General features: G+C 34.8%; 1 protein-coding gene across 3 annotated transcripts in view; it reads left to right on the top strand.

The window, feature by feature from the left end:
* LOC129809752 (TWiK family of potassium channels protein 18) overlaps positions 1 to 21,717 on the top strand; it is a 244,932-nt gene that overhangs the window by 129,517 nt on the left and 93,698 nt on the right. For 2 of the 3 annotated variants that reach the window (XM_055859805.1, XM_055859804.1), the window contains exons 1-3: positions 896 to 1,458; positions 7,178 to 7,406; positions 7,474 to 7,679. In XM_055859805.1, coding sequence (XP_055715780.1) covers positions 1,188 to 1,458; positions 7,178 to 7,406; positions 7,474 to 7,679 — 706 coding nt within the window. In that variant the 5' untranslated portion in view covers positions 896 to 1,187. Of the gene's footprint in view, positions 1 to 889; positions 1,459 to 7,177; positions 7,407 to 7,473; positions 7,680 to 21,717 lie in introns of those variants that run through there. The other variant, XM_055859806.1, reaches the window with a different exon arrangement.

Below are 21,717 nucleotides of genomic sequence, written 5' to 3'. Positions count from 1 at the left end.
ATCTCTTTCGATTGGTGTAGCTTTAACAAAATCAATGATTTGTTGCATAAACATCGCGTTATGACGACAATTTAATTTTAAATTCAATACACTCCAGGGGGAAAAACTTGCTCAACAAACACTCATGAAACTTTGAAGATTTAGGGTATGCAGCGATAAAATCTGCTTTCACCCCTGATAACCAGGCGCCTCCACCAATGGAGCTTTTTCATTCTGAAGCCCCAAAGCTGTGGGAAGCCCTATATGTATAGAGTACGGCAAGTTGACGCAAATAGCGTAATAAGAAGATGATGAAACAGCATTTTTTTTTGCTCCTTCTAAATTCAATATCAGCCAGAAGTGAATGAGGTGTAATGGCGCCAGTTCTTGGGCAAAACATACAAGATCATCTTTTCCCCACCTTCAAATTGTCATCTTGTTGGAAATTCTCATGATGTTCTAGTGGCACTTCTAGTCACACTATCGTCAGAAATGGTTAAAGTGCCTCCTCGTTCTCCTGAAATATTCCGCTTGGATCAAAAGTTCACTCTTATTTGCCATAACCCGTTACGACCATAACAGCTTTTGTAGTAAAAATAAAGAAAAGCCATAGATAGTAACACGAAAATCTATCTAAAACTTGAGAGAACTTTCTATAGAAAACTTTCATTTGCAGTCAAAGTAAAATTCAAACGAGAGCAAGATTACAAGGTGTTGGCTTTATAACTTAAGATTCGCAGTAGCACTTTTGTGAACTTTTGCAATGTTGAGTCTCAGAGTGGAAAATATGCGAAAGACTGAAAAATCAATTTGAATTTGAGAGCTTCCATTCTGCATAAATTGCCTCTTCAATTGGCTATTTGTCATATTTTCCAGCTAACCCGACTTTTCTCTAATACGTGTTTTGCAGGAAAAAAAACTTCCCGACGAGGAACTTCCACAGACATCGTCAGAGGCTTTGGGTGACTAGGAAAAAAAGAAGCTCACCGATGACCTTATGGCCTCATGGGAGTGACAAGTCTTAGGCAAGGATAACACCAAGCATAGGGGAAAAAACACGGGATTGTAAGGCATTGTCGTTAGTGACAGAAATGAGGTCATCAGTGAACTAAGAGGTGATTTGTCGTCGTCAGGACCAGACTTTTGTTTCGGAGGAGCATGGCAGCTGGAGTCGCGAGATACTCCTGTTGGAGGGATGAGAGATAAGAATGGGCGACAAGGAGAGTGGCCGGTATCATTGCTACGACGAATACCCACCGCTCAAACCCAATAATACTGATAGCCTCAAGCGTGAACCTCCGTCATCACTGAAGGCGGGCACTTCGACGGGTAGCGGCGCCCCCGGAGGCGCAATGGTTGGCGCCCCGTCCAAGTCTCGCAAGTGCTGCTCGTGCCTGGGCCCCAAATCCGCACCCTTCTGGGTCGGTCTCCTTACCAATCTCGGCATATGCACACTGCTCTTTGCATATACACTACTCGGTGAGTTTCTTACTAAATTCCAAGCAGAAGAAATTCCTTGATTTATATTAATGATTAATGGGGCGATCATCAGGGGAGTCACATTAGCTCTGAAAAATGTGACCGGTTTTAGTGTATTTTTTTCCTGTTTTCGTACGCATTTCACGAGATATCTCCAAAACTACGTATGTTGCCAATTTAGGGTTTTCGGTTGCCTCTTCGTTATTAAATTGACTTTTATCTTGTATTAGTATTATTTGATAATTGATTCTACAATGACAGAAAACAGCTAATAAACTCAAAAGTTTTTTCGGCTCGCTAGAAAGATATGGGAAACATAGGAAATGTCATGCACCTGGTATTAGGGGTATAACTAGAAGTTTAGCGCCATGAATAGTAACGATTATCTCGTATATCCTGCAATTTTTCCCTAATAAAAGACACTTTCCTCTGTAAATATTGCAGAGATGAAATATGCCAAATTATAGAAAATGTGTTACTCATTTTGGGAAACTCAAGCCAACCAGGCCCGAGAACCAAAGAAACCAAGAAATAAAACTTTCACTTTCACCAAGGGATATCTCATAAGCAGTCAGATTGGCTCGAGTTCCCGGGTTACCCGAGTTCGTCGTGGGTCTCTTGAAAGAGTTTCCCGGATTCCCTGTTACCTGACAACTGTATGGATGCCCTGGGTTCCCTGTATGCTCTCCGTGATTTCCCTGAAAAATATGTAGATTACTCATGTTCCCATGGGGTACTACAACCAAATTGGCTCAAATTACCCGAAATGAGTCACCCCTTGAATTACACTTTGTAGTGTAATTAACCTTGGCATTCGTAACGACAATTAAGGAAAGAAACTAAACAGCTTCAGAAATCTTTACAGTATTAAAGAAAAAACTATCAATTAAATTCAAATTCAACAGAAATATCGTCAGTTAAATCAGCATTTGTCGTAACTTCCTTTTGACAACTTTTCAGGAGACGAAATTTTCAGTTCAATATTATTTTTCTTAAAAATGAGCCCCGAATGCGATACTTTTGAGTAAAAATAATAAAAGTGACACTAATAAACTGTAAGTTGACTCGAGAAAATCTTTATAAAATTATTTAAAAGCTGCAATATTGAGAAATATGTTAGAAGAAACACAATAATATTTTATCGTAACTTCCATCGTTTATAAAGCCGTAACTTCCAATGTATGGAGATTCTGGAAGTTACGACAATTTTCTAAAATGCATTATATCAATTTGAATTATTCTAGTGATAATAAGCGCCTTTATTTGACTAAATTAGTCAATAATACTGTTATCCCTGTCCCTAAAAGCTTTTATTTCATAAGTGTTATTGAATAAATTTTGTGCGCCACGTCGCATGTTTTGTTTTGAATAAATAACAGATGGGTAGGGATTTTTTCTCACTTTTTTCTCGCAAATATTGAATTAAAATGATTTCATGTTACACTATTCGCATTGTCTTTCGATGTTTCGATGAAGTTACGATAAATGCTGATTTAACTGACGATATATAAAATGAAAAATCATGAAATATTATCCCCTAAAGGACAGTTGGCAAAATGGTCCAACCTTTCGCCACGAATGTTATCTATATCATCGATTGGCAAAGGTAACAACTTTTATCCCGGCATCAACCCCAAAAGTATGTAGTAAATGTACTAGACTAGAGCATAAAACATGTGCTTAAAAAATGTTTTGAATTGTTTTACAAATCTCATTTTTTACATTAAAGCGGTCTTCAGATTAGAGGTTTAGCCTAAAAGACTTCGAAATCATAAATAGCAACCAATTTTATTGTTTATTCAAAATATACTTGATGTGTCTTCAATAGTCCAATCCTAGATTAAATTTTTCCGAAAAACTTTACTGATAAGAAATTAGAGCAGTTAAGCCATAAGGCTAAATCTTATACGGGCTTCAGACTTACGACTTAGCCATATGGCTTAACTGGTATTATTTCTTTTCAATCAATATTTTCTGGGAAAATTTAACTCAGGATTGGATTATTATGGACAAATAACCTATTAGATTCTGAAAATTCAATAAAATTGGTTGCTATTTAGGATTTAGAGACCATCAAGAACTGGGCTAAACCTTTAGTCAGACGACCGATTTGGATTAGATTAAATTAGATTAATGAATAGGATGGGTATCCAATGTAACATAACGTGCAGAAGAGCCAGTCATTCACTGTGTGTGTTTGACTGCCCCAGCTTATGTAACATAAGACGAGTGCTGCTAGGTAAAGGGGTGCTATCTGATGAAGATCCATCAAGATTTAAGCCACACTGTTTAATGGAATTTATCCGACAAATGGGCTGACTTGAACCATCTTGCCCTTAACATGATTTAATTTAAGTGGAGATGCATAATGGACCCAAAAGGAGGCCTGGGTGTAGTGGTTCCGCAAGGAACCGCCACCATTTTATAGCGGTCTTCAGACAAGAGGTTTAGCCCAGTTCTGGAAAGTCTCAAAATTCTAAATAGCAAGGGATTTTATTGCTTTTCCAGAATCTAACAGTCGATTTATCTTTGATAAACCTATCTTCAAAATTTTTTTTTTCAAAAAATATTGATTGATAAGAAATTAAATCAGTTAAGCCATATGGCTAAGCCTTAGGTCTGAAGCCCGTGTAATCTAATCTGGCTGAATCTTTAGACTGAAGCCCGTTTAATCACCTTTGATGTTGGTGCTAAAAAATAATTTGTAGAGAAGGACTTAAAGATTTTTATATAATAAACTTTACCCCTATCTCTTTATTTTCTTGTAATTTTCCAGATATTCCTAAAAAATTCTTGAATCAAATTGATAAAAGACAGTTTATGTAGGACAATGTCTCCTATGCCGAAATATCCTTCTTAAAAAAAGAGTTAAGGCCTCTGAAAATGGTTCTACATACACCCTTATAAATAAAAATATTTTAATAAAGCCTAATACTCCGAAGCATTTTTTTTTCGAAACAACACTTTTTGATAATGGTGCCTTTTTCAACCCTATGATCTTTAGCTCTAACCCTAATTTTAAGGAGAATATTTCTATAAAGGAAACATGACGTTACATGTAATTGTTTTCAAAGAATTAAATGACATACAATGATACTTAAAGAATTTGTGGAAAATTACTAGGAAAATAGAAAGATATGGCTATGGTTTCTTCTAGGAAAATGTGTTACTCTGGGCCTCGGGATGTACAATTTATCCACCTTATCAGTCCCAGGACACGGAGCTTGATGCATCCTCTTCCTCGTTCCAACAAAGACTGATTTCCCCTCCACACAAACATCCTCCCATCGGTGCCGTTTATCGTTATCGAAAAGAAGGTACTCGTGAAGATCATTGCAAGACTTATAGAAGAACCGGTTTCTACAAATGTTTCTTAACTTCTCTTTTAGAAAACGTTCTTTGTCAAAAACTTACGATATACTGTTAATAATGAAAATAGCGAATTAATATTATTTTTCCTAAGAACTTTCATCTTAAGATATCTCAGAACTACAAGTTTCTTTAGGAGATATATTCTAGAGAGACCAAGAACTCCGAAAATACCAATGGTTTCCCATCACATGAAAAAAGTTTTCATTTTACTGCACTGCAATGCTCGATCGCTTTAAAAAGTGATAAGTTTGAATGTAAGCTAAGAGTAGTCAAAAGAAAATTTAAAAAATATATGTTTGTAGCTTAGCTCTTATGCCCTAGATACACTTACGACTTAAGCTGAGAAACAGTTTAACGTAATTATAATCAAGATAATGATTAGATTACATTACCATCAGCTTCTAGTTGGAAACTAATGGGAATTTATTCAAATCAATATTTTGATTATAATTACGTTAATCCGTCTCTCGGCTTAAGTCGTAAGTGTATCTAGGGTATTACGTCGACTTCGAGCAAGATGTCATTAAGATCAGTTAAGCCGTTTTCTAATATGTTAAATGTCAAAGTTATGAATTTTGTCAGTCCTTTTTGTCTTGAGCCTCAATAATTTTAAAATCATGTACCCAGGGATATGACATTTCCTATGTTTCTCATATGTTTCTAGCGTGCCGAAAAAACTTTTGAGTTTATTAGCTGTATTCGGTCATTGTAAAACGAATTAGCAAATAATACAAATACAAAATAAAAGTCAATTCAATATAGAATAAGCAACCGAATACCCCAAATTGGCAACCTACGTAGTTTTGGAGATATCTCGTAAAGTGTGTACGAAAACAGGAAAAAATTTACACTAACGGTGTTATCACACTAGAAAATTTTCTCATTGAAAAGTTGCTAATTAAAACTTCTAGAACCACTCGAAATCGCTGATTTAGCCAGGACACATTGCTAGAATTGCTCAATGTCACGATGACATGTGGGTTGTCAGATGAGTGATTTTGTTTTTGAAGCATTTCAGTCGTTTGAGTAAAAATGTGTGATTTTAGTGAAGAAGAGGAAGTTCTCATCCTGTACACTGCTTTTGTGTTGTGCAAAAGGACCCGCCAAGCGAAAAGAAGGAGGGTGTGGGCGAGAGATTGGCTTTTAACGCGACCTTCACATAGTTTCGTTGAAAATCTTTATGACAACATCGCAAGTGGAGATTTTTTTGGACACAATGATTTTCTCCGGATGACTTCGGAGGAATTTGAAGAGCTTCTTCAAATCGTATGGCCTTATCTACAAAAGAAGTCGATTTGTGACTCAATTTGTCGCAAACGGACTGAAAACCATCAGATCGGCTGCCTCTATTTTTGTATTCTTGACATTTGTAGTCCCAAATGACGGATTCTTGATGTACAGCCTCAATCAATTCCGCCACCATCTCATTTGACCACGAAATCCTAGAAGTTTATGAACGAATATAAAATGTAGATCGAACATATTTTTGTTTAGCTTTTTTCTTACTTATCCTCTTCATCGATCTTTTTCAATGCCTTTTGCCCTTTCTTCTCCATCTCGTTTACGATAAATTGGCACTACTTTTAATCACAATTTCATCACTAATAAACTGGTGGGAGAGTTGTGGTGCAGAAACTACCCGAATGACTGCAATAAAGTAGTACCAGATGCAAATGTAATGAGCAAATTTTGCTCATTATATGCTCATTAGTTATCAATCGTATTTATGCTATTTTAATCTATTTAAACCAATTTTTGTGACTCGAGTCTACTTTTTTATCACTAAATGAATCGATATCTAAAAGTTCTTGAAGAAAATTGCACAATTGGGCATATATCAGCAACAATTGATGTGAATCACATGAAAATTTTCATGTGAAATTCTCTAGTGTGATACCACGGTAAAACTGGTTGCATTTTTCAGAGCTAATGTCACCCCCCTGCATGTACCAATACCTGCAAAACGGACTTAGTTCTATCTCTGGCGAAAGGAAGGACCATCTCCCATATGTTTCTGCCCATTATCCCTTAGGGATTAAGAGAGCTTAACGACATACTGTGTTTTGAAAATAAACGCTTTCGTATTTTAATTAAATATTTAAAAATTAAATATTTAACTAACAACTTGTGAATAAAGAATAAACCTTAAAATTATCCGCTAATAATTTTTGTACAATTTTATGTGCAACAAAAACTTTTATTACTTTTTCATATCGTGCTGGGTAAAGTAAAATGCAATCCGAGGTGACATCGCAAATTTTATTTTGTAAAATAAAAACTCTATTTCAAAAAATAAATATAAAAGTTCTTTAATTCTTCCTCTGACGATTTTCTTTCTCCCCTGAAGGCTCTTTCATATTTTTGGCCATCGAGGGTGGTGCTTCGACGATGCAACAAAAGACTTTGGCATCAACGAATCGCCAGATGAAGCCCTCACCTACGACTGTACGAAGCGATAATGTCACATTCTCACCGGCTGCCATACAGGATACCCTCGAGGCACGCCAGAGAGCAGTTGAGAATATTTGGGACATCACCGTCTCCCTCAATATTCTGTATCGTGAAAATTGGACCAGGTTGGAGGCCATCCATGTAGGTTAATTGGTTTCCAGCAAATGAAACTTTTTTTTTTGTTTCCCGTAGACTGGCTGCTCTGGAGATTGCCAGATTCCAGGAACAACTCATCAAGCGTCTCACTGATGATATGATAGCCCAAGGGGTTCAGCAAGGGGACACAGGAGCTCCGTCAACGGGTGCTGTAATCGTGCAGACATCCAGCCTCGGGCAGGAGTACGATTGGACGTTTGCCAGAGCCTTCCTCTACTCCCTCACAGTTCTTACGACAATCGGTAAGTAGTTATATGGATATTTTCTAGGGAAATTGTTTCGATCCTTTCTAAATGTCTATTGTGCACTCTGCCATGAATCGATTTTTAAATGGGAAACTCTCGCTCTATGATATTTCTCCTCCCGATGCTGGCAAAAGTCTGCCATCATCCCATGAATATCAATCACATGGAGTGTATTGTTGTTGATTTTTATGTATTCGAGCAACATTTCCTCAAGCGACGAAGAACATGCCCTGAGTAAGAGATTGTTGGCTGGGAAGGGAAGAAGTGGAGGGGTTTGCACCTTATTTATAGGTTTTCCATGTTCACAGTTCCGCATATGTGCTTTCAAAAGCTTCCTGGGAGAAAATCCTTCTGATTTCCTCACACAAGAGTTGTGACACAAAATAACAAACACATTCGGTGGCCTATTGAATTCCACACAGCGTCTCCCAATGGCATCTTGAGTGACCATGGATAGAGATTTTTGATAACACCTCCCAACTGGATCAAATGTGCAGAATAAGGGATTCTTCCTGCATGGATGAATTGACTTCTAGGAGATTTACTCCTTATGCATTCAAAAGATTTTTTTTGCGATTTTCAATCCATCAATTTCGTGATTTGCTACTCAATTAGATTTTTGAAAGGTAAAAATACTATTTAAAAATATCCCAAAACTTACGATATACAAAAAATACAAAGCTTCCATGGAGGTTATTTTCTCAATTTTAATTGCACCCAATAAGTTGTCAGGTTCCATCTAAATCTTGATTTTTTGGACACTCCAAAAATATTTCAAATAGTCTTTATGACCTAGTTTATTTGTTATAGATTTCTACAAGGGGTGACAAAGTGTCCTAGCATTGGGGAATGCTCGAACTCCTGACTTAGATTTATGTCCTAGACACACTTACGACTTAAGCCGAGAGACGGCTTGGTGGAAAATGATGGAAATGTAGTTTAACCATTATTTCTAATATAATTACATTAAGCCGTCTCTCGGCTAATCCTCAAGTCTGTCAAGGCCCTTAGACGCAATACCTCAAAAGTACTTTCGCACCGTTTACCAGTTTACAACTGATTTATTGAACCGATTGAATCACTCATAAGATCAATCGAAATCTCTTAGGAGTAATACATTTGATTTTCTGATAAAAATTAGTAATCGATTACGAATTGGTTTATTACTGGTTTATACCAAATTTGGAAGCAGTTCAGTCGTGGCTGAAATTCCAAGACCTTTCCAACAAGCCCAAAATAGCCCCAATCGGTTAATAAATTCAATCACTAGAGCCTTTTTAATATTGGACCTTGAAAAACCATTATTAGAAATTATTCAACGGTATTAGTTGCGACTGTTTTCGTATATGGAAGAAATGTCCACCTGGCCAACTTCTAAAACACATCCAAAAATTAAAAAAAAAGCACAACGCGTTTTCGATCAATCCCAAAAAACATGGTTTTGGAACCCAAACGGCAATTTTAAGGAAGATTACTGTTAGATGTATGCAATCTGGATCCAAAAATGGGTCCTGTGACGGTCGTCAGAGCGTTGAATGACGGAAAGTGGGGAATAATATGACGGTTATTACGAAAGTCACTTTGCGTCGCAATAACTCTGAGATTACTCGCCCATGACTAAAATATAACGCGCCAAAATGGGCTCTTACAGTGACCTCCAGTGTCCCTATAAATAATCTTCCCCTCGCTGGGTATGTCTGAGGGGAAATTTCACTTGTCAAATGGCAAATAGAATTACTCAGTGCTGTGAATTCACAAAGTATTTGGCTATTTTGCGTGTTTTTTCTCAATAATATTATAGTGTAACATTAGGAGGAAAAGCTCCTCCAGTAGGGAAATGTGTAGTGATTTAGAAAAAGACATTGCCGACAAAAATTGACTTTTCCATTGAGAGTACGTACGTCGATTTCGCACATATGCGGTAGAGAAGGATGGCAAGTGCATTGTTTTTGGAGCGTCATTTTTCGTACGGAAAAGGACCGTCCCTTGGAGTCGCTTTTATTACTTCATATTAGAGTAAATTTTAAGCCTGTAAAATAACTAATATATTACTAACTCAATTTTGAGTAATGCTCTGACTAAAATTCGACGCGAATACGACTAATTTTTAAGATTGCAATTAGGAGTAATTTTTTGACCATTTCTTGTAGAACAAAACCTAGTTATTTTTGTGTCGGAGTGATTGTTTGCCCATTGGGAGGGGAAGGGGAGGTGTGGGCAGAAAATCAGAAGAATGTTAATAGTCCTAGGATCAACTTATATTGGTTTACCCGAAGGTTTGAAGTCTCTATCACTAACCGTTTGGGCTCTAAGAGTGGTAACGCAATAATAACTCTTGTGTTTTTTGTAATGAAGTTACGACAAATGCTGATTTAACTGACGGTATGTCTAACCATGTTTACAAAATAATAGTTGAAATGCGTTTGCATTACTGACCAGTAGGGGAATTGTGTAACACTGTGGCAATATCATATGACAAATTGCGTTCGAATATCAGAAGGGGTAACGATATGACAATGTCATATGACAAATTTAAATATTTTTATGTGACAAATTCGGAAATATTAATTGAAATTCAGATTCCTATCAGTTATTTAGAGCTGCTTAGAGCCCCTTTCTATGACCATTCGATGCTCACTGGCCATTCCCCTACAGGAGAGCATTTTCGAAAATGCGATTCTATAGCCATGACATTGCCATTTCAGCTTACGTGATATTATCAGAAGTTACATATTTAAGATTTCTGACAATTCGCAAAGAATTTTATTAAATAAAACAATTAAAATGGGCTGTATTTATATAATATCATTAAATAGATATTTGATTAAAAAAAAACAATGAATTGCATTTTTGAGCTAATATGATGATAAAAAACGCTCGAGGGGCATTGTAAGGTTTCGAACTCACGTATGACAATGCCACAAAAATTACAGAAATCTCCTGCTGATCTTTACTAACTCGAAAAATAATTTGAATGCCGGGCCTATTTAAAACTGAAGTCGTGCGTTGTGAACAGTCGTGTCGATAAAAAAATCACGGCGAATATAGGAACAGTTGCAGCAAATATAGATCATGCTTTCATTTACAAAATTTTCATCAATATAAATCTTCGTTTAATGTTGAACTTTTCCATTTTATTTTGAAGTAAATCCGGCTTTATTTTAACGTATATAAACCTACACATAGCATAAAATGTGCTCTGAGGGAGTACAAAAGGTTATGAGGCATCTGGAAATGTTTCATTTGAGTAAGTTTTGTGTCTCTGGGTTTTGGGCCAAGAGGTGATTTTCCCCGAGTGAACCCATAAGGCAAAAGACCCGAGAATTAACTATCCATTGCTCTATTAGTGCGGTTTAAAAGACTGAGAAGAGTGTCATTAGGTTAATCTCTCAGATTGCTAGTAATCTCTCCCTTAAAATAAGACCTTTAGCCTTTTCTTCGAGAGTTATTTTTCTCCATGTTCTCTACAACCCTCTGAGGATTTCCCACCGATTTATTGGGAATTAATGTTTACGACCTATGTGGTGATTGGATTGGGATTCTATATAGTACATCACGAACATGAGAGATTCACACAAGTTTCCGAGAATTGGAATGTAAAATAAATCCACCAACAATTTGATTTGCAATGATAATTGTTGGGTAGCAGTGATGCTTAACAGGTGAAATGGATAAATAAATGCAAAAGGTAAATTTAATTGGAATAGAACAGAAACAAATGAAATGCACTGAGTCCTCAAAAACTTCCATTACCATTTCCCTAATTTAATTAGCTCGATGCTAATTCCACAAAATCCTTTCTATTCTCTTCTGCAAATGGAAGAAAAATCGTGACTAATATTCACAACTAATAGTTCAGCTTTACTGAAAATCATCATATAACAGCAATGCATGTACTGAATTCCCCTCACTATCCAAGCCTTGTAAATCACATTGTGTTCTCTGCCTATATTGTGGATACTATTGTTTATTGTAGAGGCTCTGTATACCCAAAATAACGAATGCAAGAGCGTTCACTCGTCTAATTTTCAATCTATTTGAACAATACTACATAAAGTACCAGTTTCAATTACATTTGTCACAATTCTTGGCATTAGGTTCACTTTAGAGATTCACTTTTAGGCTGAGTGAATTAATTTTATCCTCAAATTCTCAAAATTGATGCTCCTAAAATTTAAACAATAAAAGATTATTTGAGTAAAGATTAACCTATGTATTTTAATAAATTAAAATTGAACACTGAGAGAAATCCGAAAAAGTTAAAATAATATTCCGGAAATGTTAATTTTACCCTGCAGTATTGATCCGAAATTAGTGTAAATATTACCCTTTTTAGGTGTATTGGGGGTTAAAGTTACCCTTTTTCATGTTAATTTTACCCTTAAAAAAGTGTAAAATTAACATTAAAAAATGTTGATATATTTTTACTCCCGAAAAGTGTTAAAGTTTTGAGGAAAAAAAGTTTATCGCACCCTCTTTTTTTTCTCAGTGAAGGTCCGTTTCGAAGTTTACCTAGACGAACATCTCAACCATATACGAAAATCCAGTTGAATCATTTCTAACAACAGCTTTTTACGGTTATAGGTTTAAAAGGCGCTATACAAAATCTTTATCAATGAATAGTATAATATTTGAACTCGTTAGAACTGTTTCTGAATTTATGACAAGCCTAAACTGGTTCCAATCGGTTTTGCACCAATAATGAACTAATTACGATGAGAATTGTTTTATCTGAAAGTCAATATTATTTCACTTAAGCTATTTTGGGCAATTTTTGAGTAGTTTATGAAACGGTTTAAGTCTGTTGTGAACCGGTAAACAGTAAATGATGCAAAAATTCTTTTAAGGAATAGAAATTAACACTTCGTAATACCTGGCACGCTTTGCGATACCTTTTTATTTTAGAAACCTCTCCTATTGCGTTGGTTTAATTTGTGTTTCAATGACCCACCATTAAATTACAGGTCTAATTCATATTATAGCAGAAAATATTCTGAGTTTAGATGACTCTAAGTAATCAATTTCAATTTTAATTTCAATGTATTCAAAAAAACAGCACTAAAAATAGGGAATGATCATCTTGCAATGGTGTGTCGAGAAAGAAAAGTAAAAAATCACTAAGAAAAAAAACGAGTAAAGATGAAAAGAAAAGAAAGAGTTAAAAAAGCCTAATGTCTAAGCCCAGACTGGAAGTATCTTTGAATTCCCTGCTGCGATACTCGGACTCGGACTTCACAGGGTAGGAAGTTGTACTCACTGAGAAAAATCCGACAAAGTTAAATTAACATTCCGGAAATGTTAATTTTACCCTGCAGTATTGATCCAAAATCGGTGTAAATATTATGGTTTTTAAGCGTATTAGGGGTTAAAGTTACCTTTTTTCATGTTAATTTAACCCTTAAAAAGGTGTAAAATTAACATGAAAAATGTTGATATATTTTTACACCTAAAAACTGTTAATGTTATGAGGAAAAAAATTAATCGCACCCCCGTTTTTTCTGAGTGTAGAAAACTCCTCTTAATTTCGTCATCCGAAAAGCAAGTTTTATTATCAAAAGAGGTCTCCGAATATCAAATCCCAACGGCGATTTTTTTTAAATTTTTAAAAGAAATTACTTTTAAATGCTTAAGTGCTTGAATTAAAAAAGACAAATGTATGGTGTTAAAAAAATGAAAAAATATATTGTTTTTTTTTATTCTTCTTAACCCACATAACCCCTTAAATTTGTCAAATCGTTGCTTGGTCATATTTTCTCTAATTTACTTAACATAATAAATTTTTAATTTTATTAAAGTTTTTAAGTACAGTGCTCGCTTTGTAATCCGGATGATTGGGAGACAATATGACAGATGTCCGCTTCGTAATCCGGATAGATTTTTTGAATTTTTCAACGTCTCGAAAATATAATAGAAGTTTTTTTTTTGTAGAATTAAAATAAAAGTTTTAAAGAAGGTTAAGAAGACATAATTAGAAAATTCTACGCTATTATACTTCATTTATTAAACAAAAACATCACAGGATAATTCATTTTCATTGGTGAACACACATGTATACATAACCTCAATATGATTTTAAATGTAACCGTCAATAACTCGTCCGGATTACGCCGATCCGGATTAGAGAGCGGGCACTGTATATAAAAGTACAACATTTAAACTATATTTTTTGAAGTTTTATTTATAAATCTTGAAAATCAGCTTGTGGGAACTGGTTTTAGGAAACCTTTTTTGAAAAAAAAAATATAGTTTTCGGTGGACAAGATTTCTGAGAGTATATTCATATGACGAGAAAAAACTAAATATTTCCTATTAGTTGACGAATTAAACTCCTACGTAAGCTGTACATTTTTTTTTAACAAATTGAATTTGCAGTTTTGGTAGAATTTTATTTAAAAAAATACAATTTCGGGCGTATTTTATACCACGTTTCGTCTTGTAAAATAAATCGTGAACATTGTAAAAAAAATTCTACCGTTCAAGTACGAGTTTATCTCATCAACTAAAAAGAAATTTTAATTTTTTAGCGTCAGATGAATAGAATATACGCTGAGAAATTTTGTGGACCGAAAAGTATGATTTTTTTTTTCAAAAACCGTTTCCAAAAATCAAGTCCCAACGGCTGATTTTCTAAAATTTTGAAATGAAAATTTCTGTAAATTTATGCTTAAAAGCTCTAACTTAATATTTTTCATATTATATTAAAAAAAAGGTAAAGAAAGTGTACTTATTTGTCTGCGTGACCCACATAACCCCTTAAGCTTAAATCATTGTTTATTAAATGAATTATATATCACTATATCTACAATTTCAACCATCGAAACACTAATTGAATATCTACAATTTGTATTTTAATCGGAAACGAACTGTTATATATAAATTTATATATCTATTATTTAAAACACATTTTAATCTAATTCTCTAGCCTATAGATTTTATACCTTTTCACACATTAGCATTTATTGTTGCATAATATAATTAGTATCACCGCAATTTTCGTATGTTAACAACTTTTTATGATAATAATTCAAAGCTTTGTTATTAGAGTTATTAGTAATTACTAATGATAATTCAATAAAATGGTCATAATTGATAAAATATCATCTTTTACTCAGCTCTGTACAATAAAACTCCTATAATATCTGTTTAGGATCGTAAATTATTTTTATTTTTCAATACTCAATAAATAGGTAAAGAGAGGTGATGCAATCTCAGTTGTAGTGTATAATTTGCAATTTTCCCTCCAATCAGCAATTGATTTTTATAATTTCTTTTATTTGCAAAAGCTTTTAAGGAAAGAAACTTCCTCTATCCAATTAGCAATCTTCAGTACAAACTATACATTTCTGTGATTTTTCCTCAAGTATACAGGAATTGTGGAAAAATCCATCTCACACTCCCCTTTGATTTTGCAAACATTCAATTTTCCACGACGAAAGCTCGGAGGAGCTGACGGAAAAAGCTCCTGGAGATGGATGAATGTGCTGATGGCAGAAACAGAGCGCAAGTATGTCGATTAATCGATAAGAAATACTGAGGGTCGTAATATATCTGGTTCTGGATGCATTGTAGCTTTAATCCAATTCCAACGACTATTGCGAACAATATCCATTAGTTATTGCGTTATCAACACCCAGTTCCATCATTAGGCACACACACGACTGCTCCATTGGGAGCTTTCTTTCATCCTCGATGTTCATTTCTTTGGGAGGTAAATTGGTGTGAGGGTTTGAATTGGAATAATTACTCTGACGGTGCGATGGAGCACCTTTGTTTCCTTTTCCTTCGGGGTGCAATTTTTCATTGTGTCACAATCACAGAAAGGGAAAATTATTTGAATGGACTAAAAAATAATAGAAATTTAATTGTTTCTACTATTTTAATTGCTTGAAGTCAAATAGAGAGCAGTGTTTTGGCAAAATTTTGCAACTTTGAAGTTTAAAAATAAATAAAGGGAAGCGGGGAACCTTTGTAAGTGGGGCACCTTTGAAATTGGGGTTTTTCATTTATTTTTAAATAAAATTGAGCTTTATCGTCATATAATTTAAGTGCACAAAAAGATTGAGAAGCCAAATTAGATTATGATATGGCTCAGTTGCATTTAAACATAGGAGAAAAATCCCTGTTTCAAAGGTGCCTTACTCGGTGGCAGCCAAAATCCCGAAAACCAAAAAACCGAAAACAAAATCCCGAACGCCAAAATCTAAAAAAGGTCAAAATCCCGAAAACCAAAATCCCGAATGTTCAAAATCCTGAAAGGGATGAAATTATATGGAGAAAAATGTTCAGAATAATTTCCCAAGACTCTTTTACTAATTCGGGATTTTGGCTTTCGGGATTTTGACCGAGACCCGCCTTACTTTCCCCTAAAATCGAGTTTTTTTCCATTTGTTTTCTTTACACCGAATTAGAAGCCAAACGGTGCAAGATATCATTTTGTAGTCCTTGATGATAACATCTTAAGTTATCATTCTCTGCATAGTGTTTCCCTTATTCTCCCTAACCCCCTTCTTTTTTTCCAAAACCTTTATTTTTCGTTTTATTTCCAAAATTGCCTTTTTAATTCCTTATATTTTCGAATACGTTTTGAAGGTTGTTCCAAAAATTCGGTACTTTAAGGGATAGATCAAAAGTGCATCCGTTATGTTACACCGTTTTTAAGAGTTCATTTCTCAACTGATTTTATCAACATTAAATTTATGTAAAACGTAAATTATACCTTATTGCACTTTGGAAATTTAATGCTATTGTACATAGAGAATATTACAAAATTGTCATTTGGTTTTATAGAAAGATATAACCCAGAAGGGTTATTAATCATTTGAACAACTCATAAAGACAACCAAGATGTATTTCTTGGGTTTTCTCCCAATAGCTCCCGAAGGTGCTTAACAACTTTATCCTGTTGCAATGGTAGAAGTCCAAGACACCACAAGAGACACCTCCATAAATCAGAGATTCATAAACATATGCTCTTCAGCACGACAACCGTGAATAAACGTATGTTTTCTCTTGCAAACAGAAACCTCCCTACTCTAAATTTCGACTAGATATCAACCACAAAATGCAAATATGCAAAATTGTTGGATAGTAGGAGGGAAAGTTGGTTATATGCCATAATTGTGTCCCTTTTGTCGCAAGCTCCGAAGCAAAATGATTGTTGGGGAGTTTGAAGAAACAACTCGTACTATCACTTACTCCACTATCTCTAGCCATACGTACCACTCGATGATAATGGACCAAATTGAACAATAATATGGAAAATATACACCATATTGCCATATTCTCCCTACGACAGCTTTCAATTGTTATGGTGAATACTGAAAAGTTCATTTTGCATTGGAGAACAGACATGCTTTTTCACTATCATGAACCCAGGAAGAAAGCAAATTGGGTGAGATGGTAAATTTATAAACTTGCCACAATAACACAATATTTAAATGTTGTTTCTGCGAAAAGTACACTTGGATGCTAATAGAAATAGATTGACAAACTCAAAAAAATAGACAACTTTTTACAAAACTTTATTCCTTAAATTTTATATCTATTTTTTTGAAATATTGAAATTTGCTTCTTTCACTATAACAAAGTTTCTTAAGGGGTTATGTTTCTCAATAAAATTAAAAAAAAATAGTACATTTTTGTTCTATTTTTTTCAATGTAAAGAAATAATTTATTTATTTCATGGTCTTAAGCATATAAAAGTATAATATTTCAACTATATTTTCTGAAATTTGCATTAAAAAATCTTAAAAATACAGCCGTTGGGGTCTGATTTTCGGGGACTAAAAAAAACTTTCCGGTGGACAAGATTTCTTTTAGAGTACATTAATCTGAACTCAAAAAACCGATATTTCCTGATAGCTAATTAATTAAACTCATACTAGAACGAAAGATCTTTGAACGACCTATAATATTCCTTTGAACGACCGTTAAGGTCTCCTATTAAAATGATGTAGATAGTGAATTTCTAAATCGATTGGGACAATTTTGAGTTCCTTTAAAATATTTTTGACTGCCGAAAGAAAATTGATTGTAAACCGACTATCACTTTTCCAAAATCCGACTGGAAAATATTTTAAATCTAGAATCTTGTCTGAAATATGGAGCATTTTGAAGTTGCTTATTCAAACTTTATAAAAAGATAGCAAGTAATAAATAAAAAGCCCAGATAGCTTATGGTAGCTTAAATTCTTTAAAAACATCATCAGAGTGCTTGCAATTCGGAATGTTTGAAGATTCGACGGTGAGTTGACTTTTGTGAGTAAAGAATCGCTTCAGACAAACTCTTCTTGGCGGCCAAAATGAATAAACAAAAAAAATAAAAAGATGAATAAAATGAAAAAACTTCTTTGAAAACGGTTAATAAAGATTAAAGCTAGAAGTTTCGTAAATAGATTTTTCGATTAATAGGACCTTGGACTAAATCAGATAAAAATAAGGTGTTCAAATATATTTAGCATTTTACGTAAGCTTTCCAAATCACCATAATTTTGGAAATTCTGATAATTAGAACCGGAGATATGGGTATTTTAAAATTCAAATTTTGACCCATTCTAGCTCGGGTCAGGGAGTCGGCAGGTCTTAAGGTTTTTTTTTTAAATCGAAAGCTCTTAGGCCCAGTTATAACTTACTAAAACGTGACTGATCTATCTATTTGTTTTCGTAATTATTAAGAAATAAATGTTCATTGCTTTTATTGTTTTTATTTGATATAATTTTACGATTTTCTTTTATTTTTAAACTTTTGAAATGTTCTAATTTAATAATTTTAGAGCATGTCAAATAAAATGTCTTAAAACACACATTTTAAAATCACTTTTATTATATTTAAAATCAATATTTGTTTGTATTAATAAAGTGAAGAATCGCTACCTTAACAAATTTCTTGCTACTTTTAAAAATTTTTACACCAAAAAAACGAAAATCCCATTTTTCTATGCGATTGTAAATAAAGTAAGTGAACAATATATAAAACATGAAGGTTGGACCTAAAAATAAAATTATTTTTTGAAAATGAGCCATCGCTTTTAACGAATTATTTAGCAACATGTGCTTCATTAACTTACGGTAGACAATTTTTTTCCAAAAGCATTTGGTAAAAAACAACGGATAATTTTCAAAAAAAAATATTTTTTTCGAGTGACAATCCAACCTTCATGGTCGATATATACTTCACTTACCTTACCGGTTATTAAAAGGTTTACATTACAAAAAGTTAAATTTAATTAAAAATATTTGCAGAAATTTCTTTTTTTTTATTTTTCTGAAATATTTTAATAGTTTACTTTTTCTTTTTTTTTATTTGCTTTCTACTGTAAAAATGATTTTAAACTTCTTTTTACCAAGGTTTTAAGTCTTGAGACCTATTTTAAGACGTATCGTTATTGAGAAGTTTCTTTTAGTGTAAAATATAAGGCATTTAAGAAACTAAATAACTAAAACCATAATTCTGTAAAATTTTACATATTTGTGACCTAATTACAATGTAAAAGTCAACGACATAAAAATCCAACATTTCTATAGCTATTTTATTTTTTTATACTCTTTTAAAGTATGATTTTTATTTAAATTTATTATAGTAACTGATTAAATAGAAATATAAAAATCTATTAATTAAAAATAAATTATTCAAAAATTATTTATCCTCTTTATTGGTATGCGCTTATTTTCAAAATATATCACTTTCAAATTAGCAATTATCAGTTTAATCTTGTAATATTTTTAGTTTTTGCTTTGATAATAAATTATCATAAAATTTTTAAAGATTATTGCAAATTATTAGGTATTTATGAGAATGATGATGACATACACATTTGATAAATATTGCGGAAAACACATTTGTAAAATGAGAAATGAAACCATGGCTAGTGCAATTGCATTTACTAATGGTAATTTATTGCTCTTATGCCTGTATCCAATAAAATATGACTGTGGTCATTTGAGGGTGATGATTAGGCAATTATTGATAAAACTGCGACTATATCCACTTGCATGCACATGAATTCACTAGTCCAATTAAAATACCTGGCAATTTTTATCCATGACTTTCCAGTATATTTTATTCATTTCATCTGCTAATGCAAATTTATCCTTTTGTTATCTCATTTTCTATGTTATCTTTTTTTGCGGTCCATAGAACATTTTTCTACACTCTGGTGACATTGGTCCCGATGTATGTCTTCAATTATATCGTTCACTGTACCTATGGGCCCATGATAATTTTCCGTGAGACCACCAGAGTGGGACGGACAATTGCTCGATGGTCAATGAGAATAATTACTGGACTCGTGGCCAAATGATATAATCATTCTCGCGGGAATTCCCCATCGAAAAGGGTTCGCGACTCTCCATTGCCCCGTGAATGACCTGCAGAACAATTGTCCGTGGTGGCTGGCCTCCCCGGGGATGCAGAAAAAAAGCTCATCCAGACAATGGGTTAGTTCATCCTGAAATGCATACAGTATGGCACAGAAAAAAGTGAACACGCTCCTTTAAACAAACACACCATCCATATATGAAACTACAAAAAGCTCCCCTATTTTATTCCCACACACAGCAATTTCTATCTGAATGGTGTACGGGGAAAGCCCTTTTTTAGCACCCCATTTTTCAACACCGAGGGGTGTCGACAAAACAACAAAAAAAGGCCACGAGAAAAACGACAAAACTGCTTCTATGAAAAGAATGCATCAGAGATGCAAACCGTCGGTAGTGACGGCGGCGGCGTCTCGATTTCGGAAAAGCCGTGACGGCGGCGGCTTGATATCTGTCATTTTTTCCAAGCCGGTGGCGGCGGCGGCTCGGTTTTCCGAGTCTGTCGGGGACGGCGGCTCGGTATTTGCCATTTTTTCCGAGCCGATGGCGGCGGCGGCTCGACTTTTCGAGCCCATAGGTGACGGCGGCTCGGTATTTGCCATTTTTTCAGAGACGATAGCGGCGGCGGCTCGGTGTTTTCCATTTTTCCTGAGCCGATGGCGGCGGCGGCTCATCTATTCGACTCTGTCAGCGGCGGTAGCTCAAAATTTGAACTGATCAACGGTAGAGAAAAATTTTTACTGCTGCTGCACCAAATTAAATTTAACAGTGCTACTGCAGCGCGCAAATCTTGTGAAAAATGCTCAAGCAAACCACTCAAGAAATTATTTTCTCTTGAGATGGTAAAGCGTTGCAAAAATAGTTGGTAATCTAATCTGTTCTACCATATATTTATCAAAATAGTTGATTAGGCAGAAAATTAATCAATGTTTATGAAACTATTTATTGATAGTATAGGGAAGGTCTCGAACCGTGCGGAGCCCGGCCCTTATAAGACTTTGCATTTTAAGCTAATTGGGGCACGACAAATTCAATGGTGATAGTCACTAATTTCGGAATTCATGGGGTCACCCGAAGGGCCGGGCTCCGCACGGATCGAGACCTTCCAGTGATGGCTTGGGACGATGATGGTTCGATTTTAAAGAAGCTGTGGCGACGGCGGATCGACTTTGAAGAAGCCGTGGTGACAGCGGCTTCTCGCATGCAATTTCATTCGAAGTGTTAGTGGCGGCGACTCGAATAGTCGAACCAGTCGGCGGCGGCGGTTTGAAAAATTGAACCAAGTCGGCGGCGGCGGCTCGAAAATTGGAAACAGTCGGCGGCGGCGGCTGGGTTCGCGTTTGTAATATTATATTTTTCGGCGGCGGCGGCGCGTAAAAATGGCTCGGCTCGGCTCGGCGGCGGCTTGAATCCACGGCGGTTTGCATCTCTGGAATGCATGCTCAATGCATTTTGTCGATGAAGAATACACACGAAAAAAGGCTAAATTCGCGTGGTGAAAGAGGTATTTACAGGGCATGGGGTGGTAAAACTCGCTAACGGGCGAAAAAGTCCTTGTTGGACATGTGAGCCGTAAAAAATGAGCGGTTGGAGGCTCTTCATTAAAAATTTCTAAATGAAAGTAATGGCGCCTACACATTAGAGAAATTTATGTCCATATTGAAACAGATTTCCTACGCTCGTGCAAGAAAAACCCTTCAATATGGACATAAATTTCTCT

Source organism: Phlebotomus papatasi, chromosome 1, assembly GCF_024763615.1.
Source record: "Phlebotomus papatasi isolate M1 chromosome 1, Ppap_2.1, whole genome shotgun sequence".
NCBI classification, from domain to species: domain Eukaryota; kingdom Metazoa; phylum Arthropoda; class Insecta; order Diptera; family Psychodidae; genus Phlebotomus; species Phlebotomus papatasi.
This window is presented reverse-complemented; position numbering and strand designations above follow the sequence as displayed.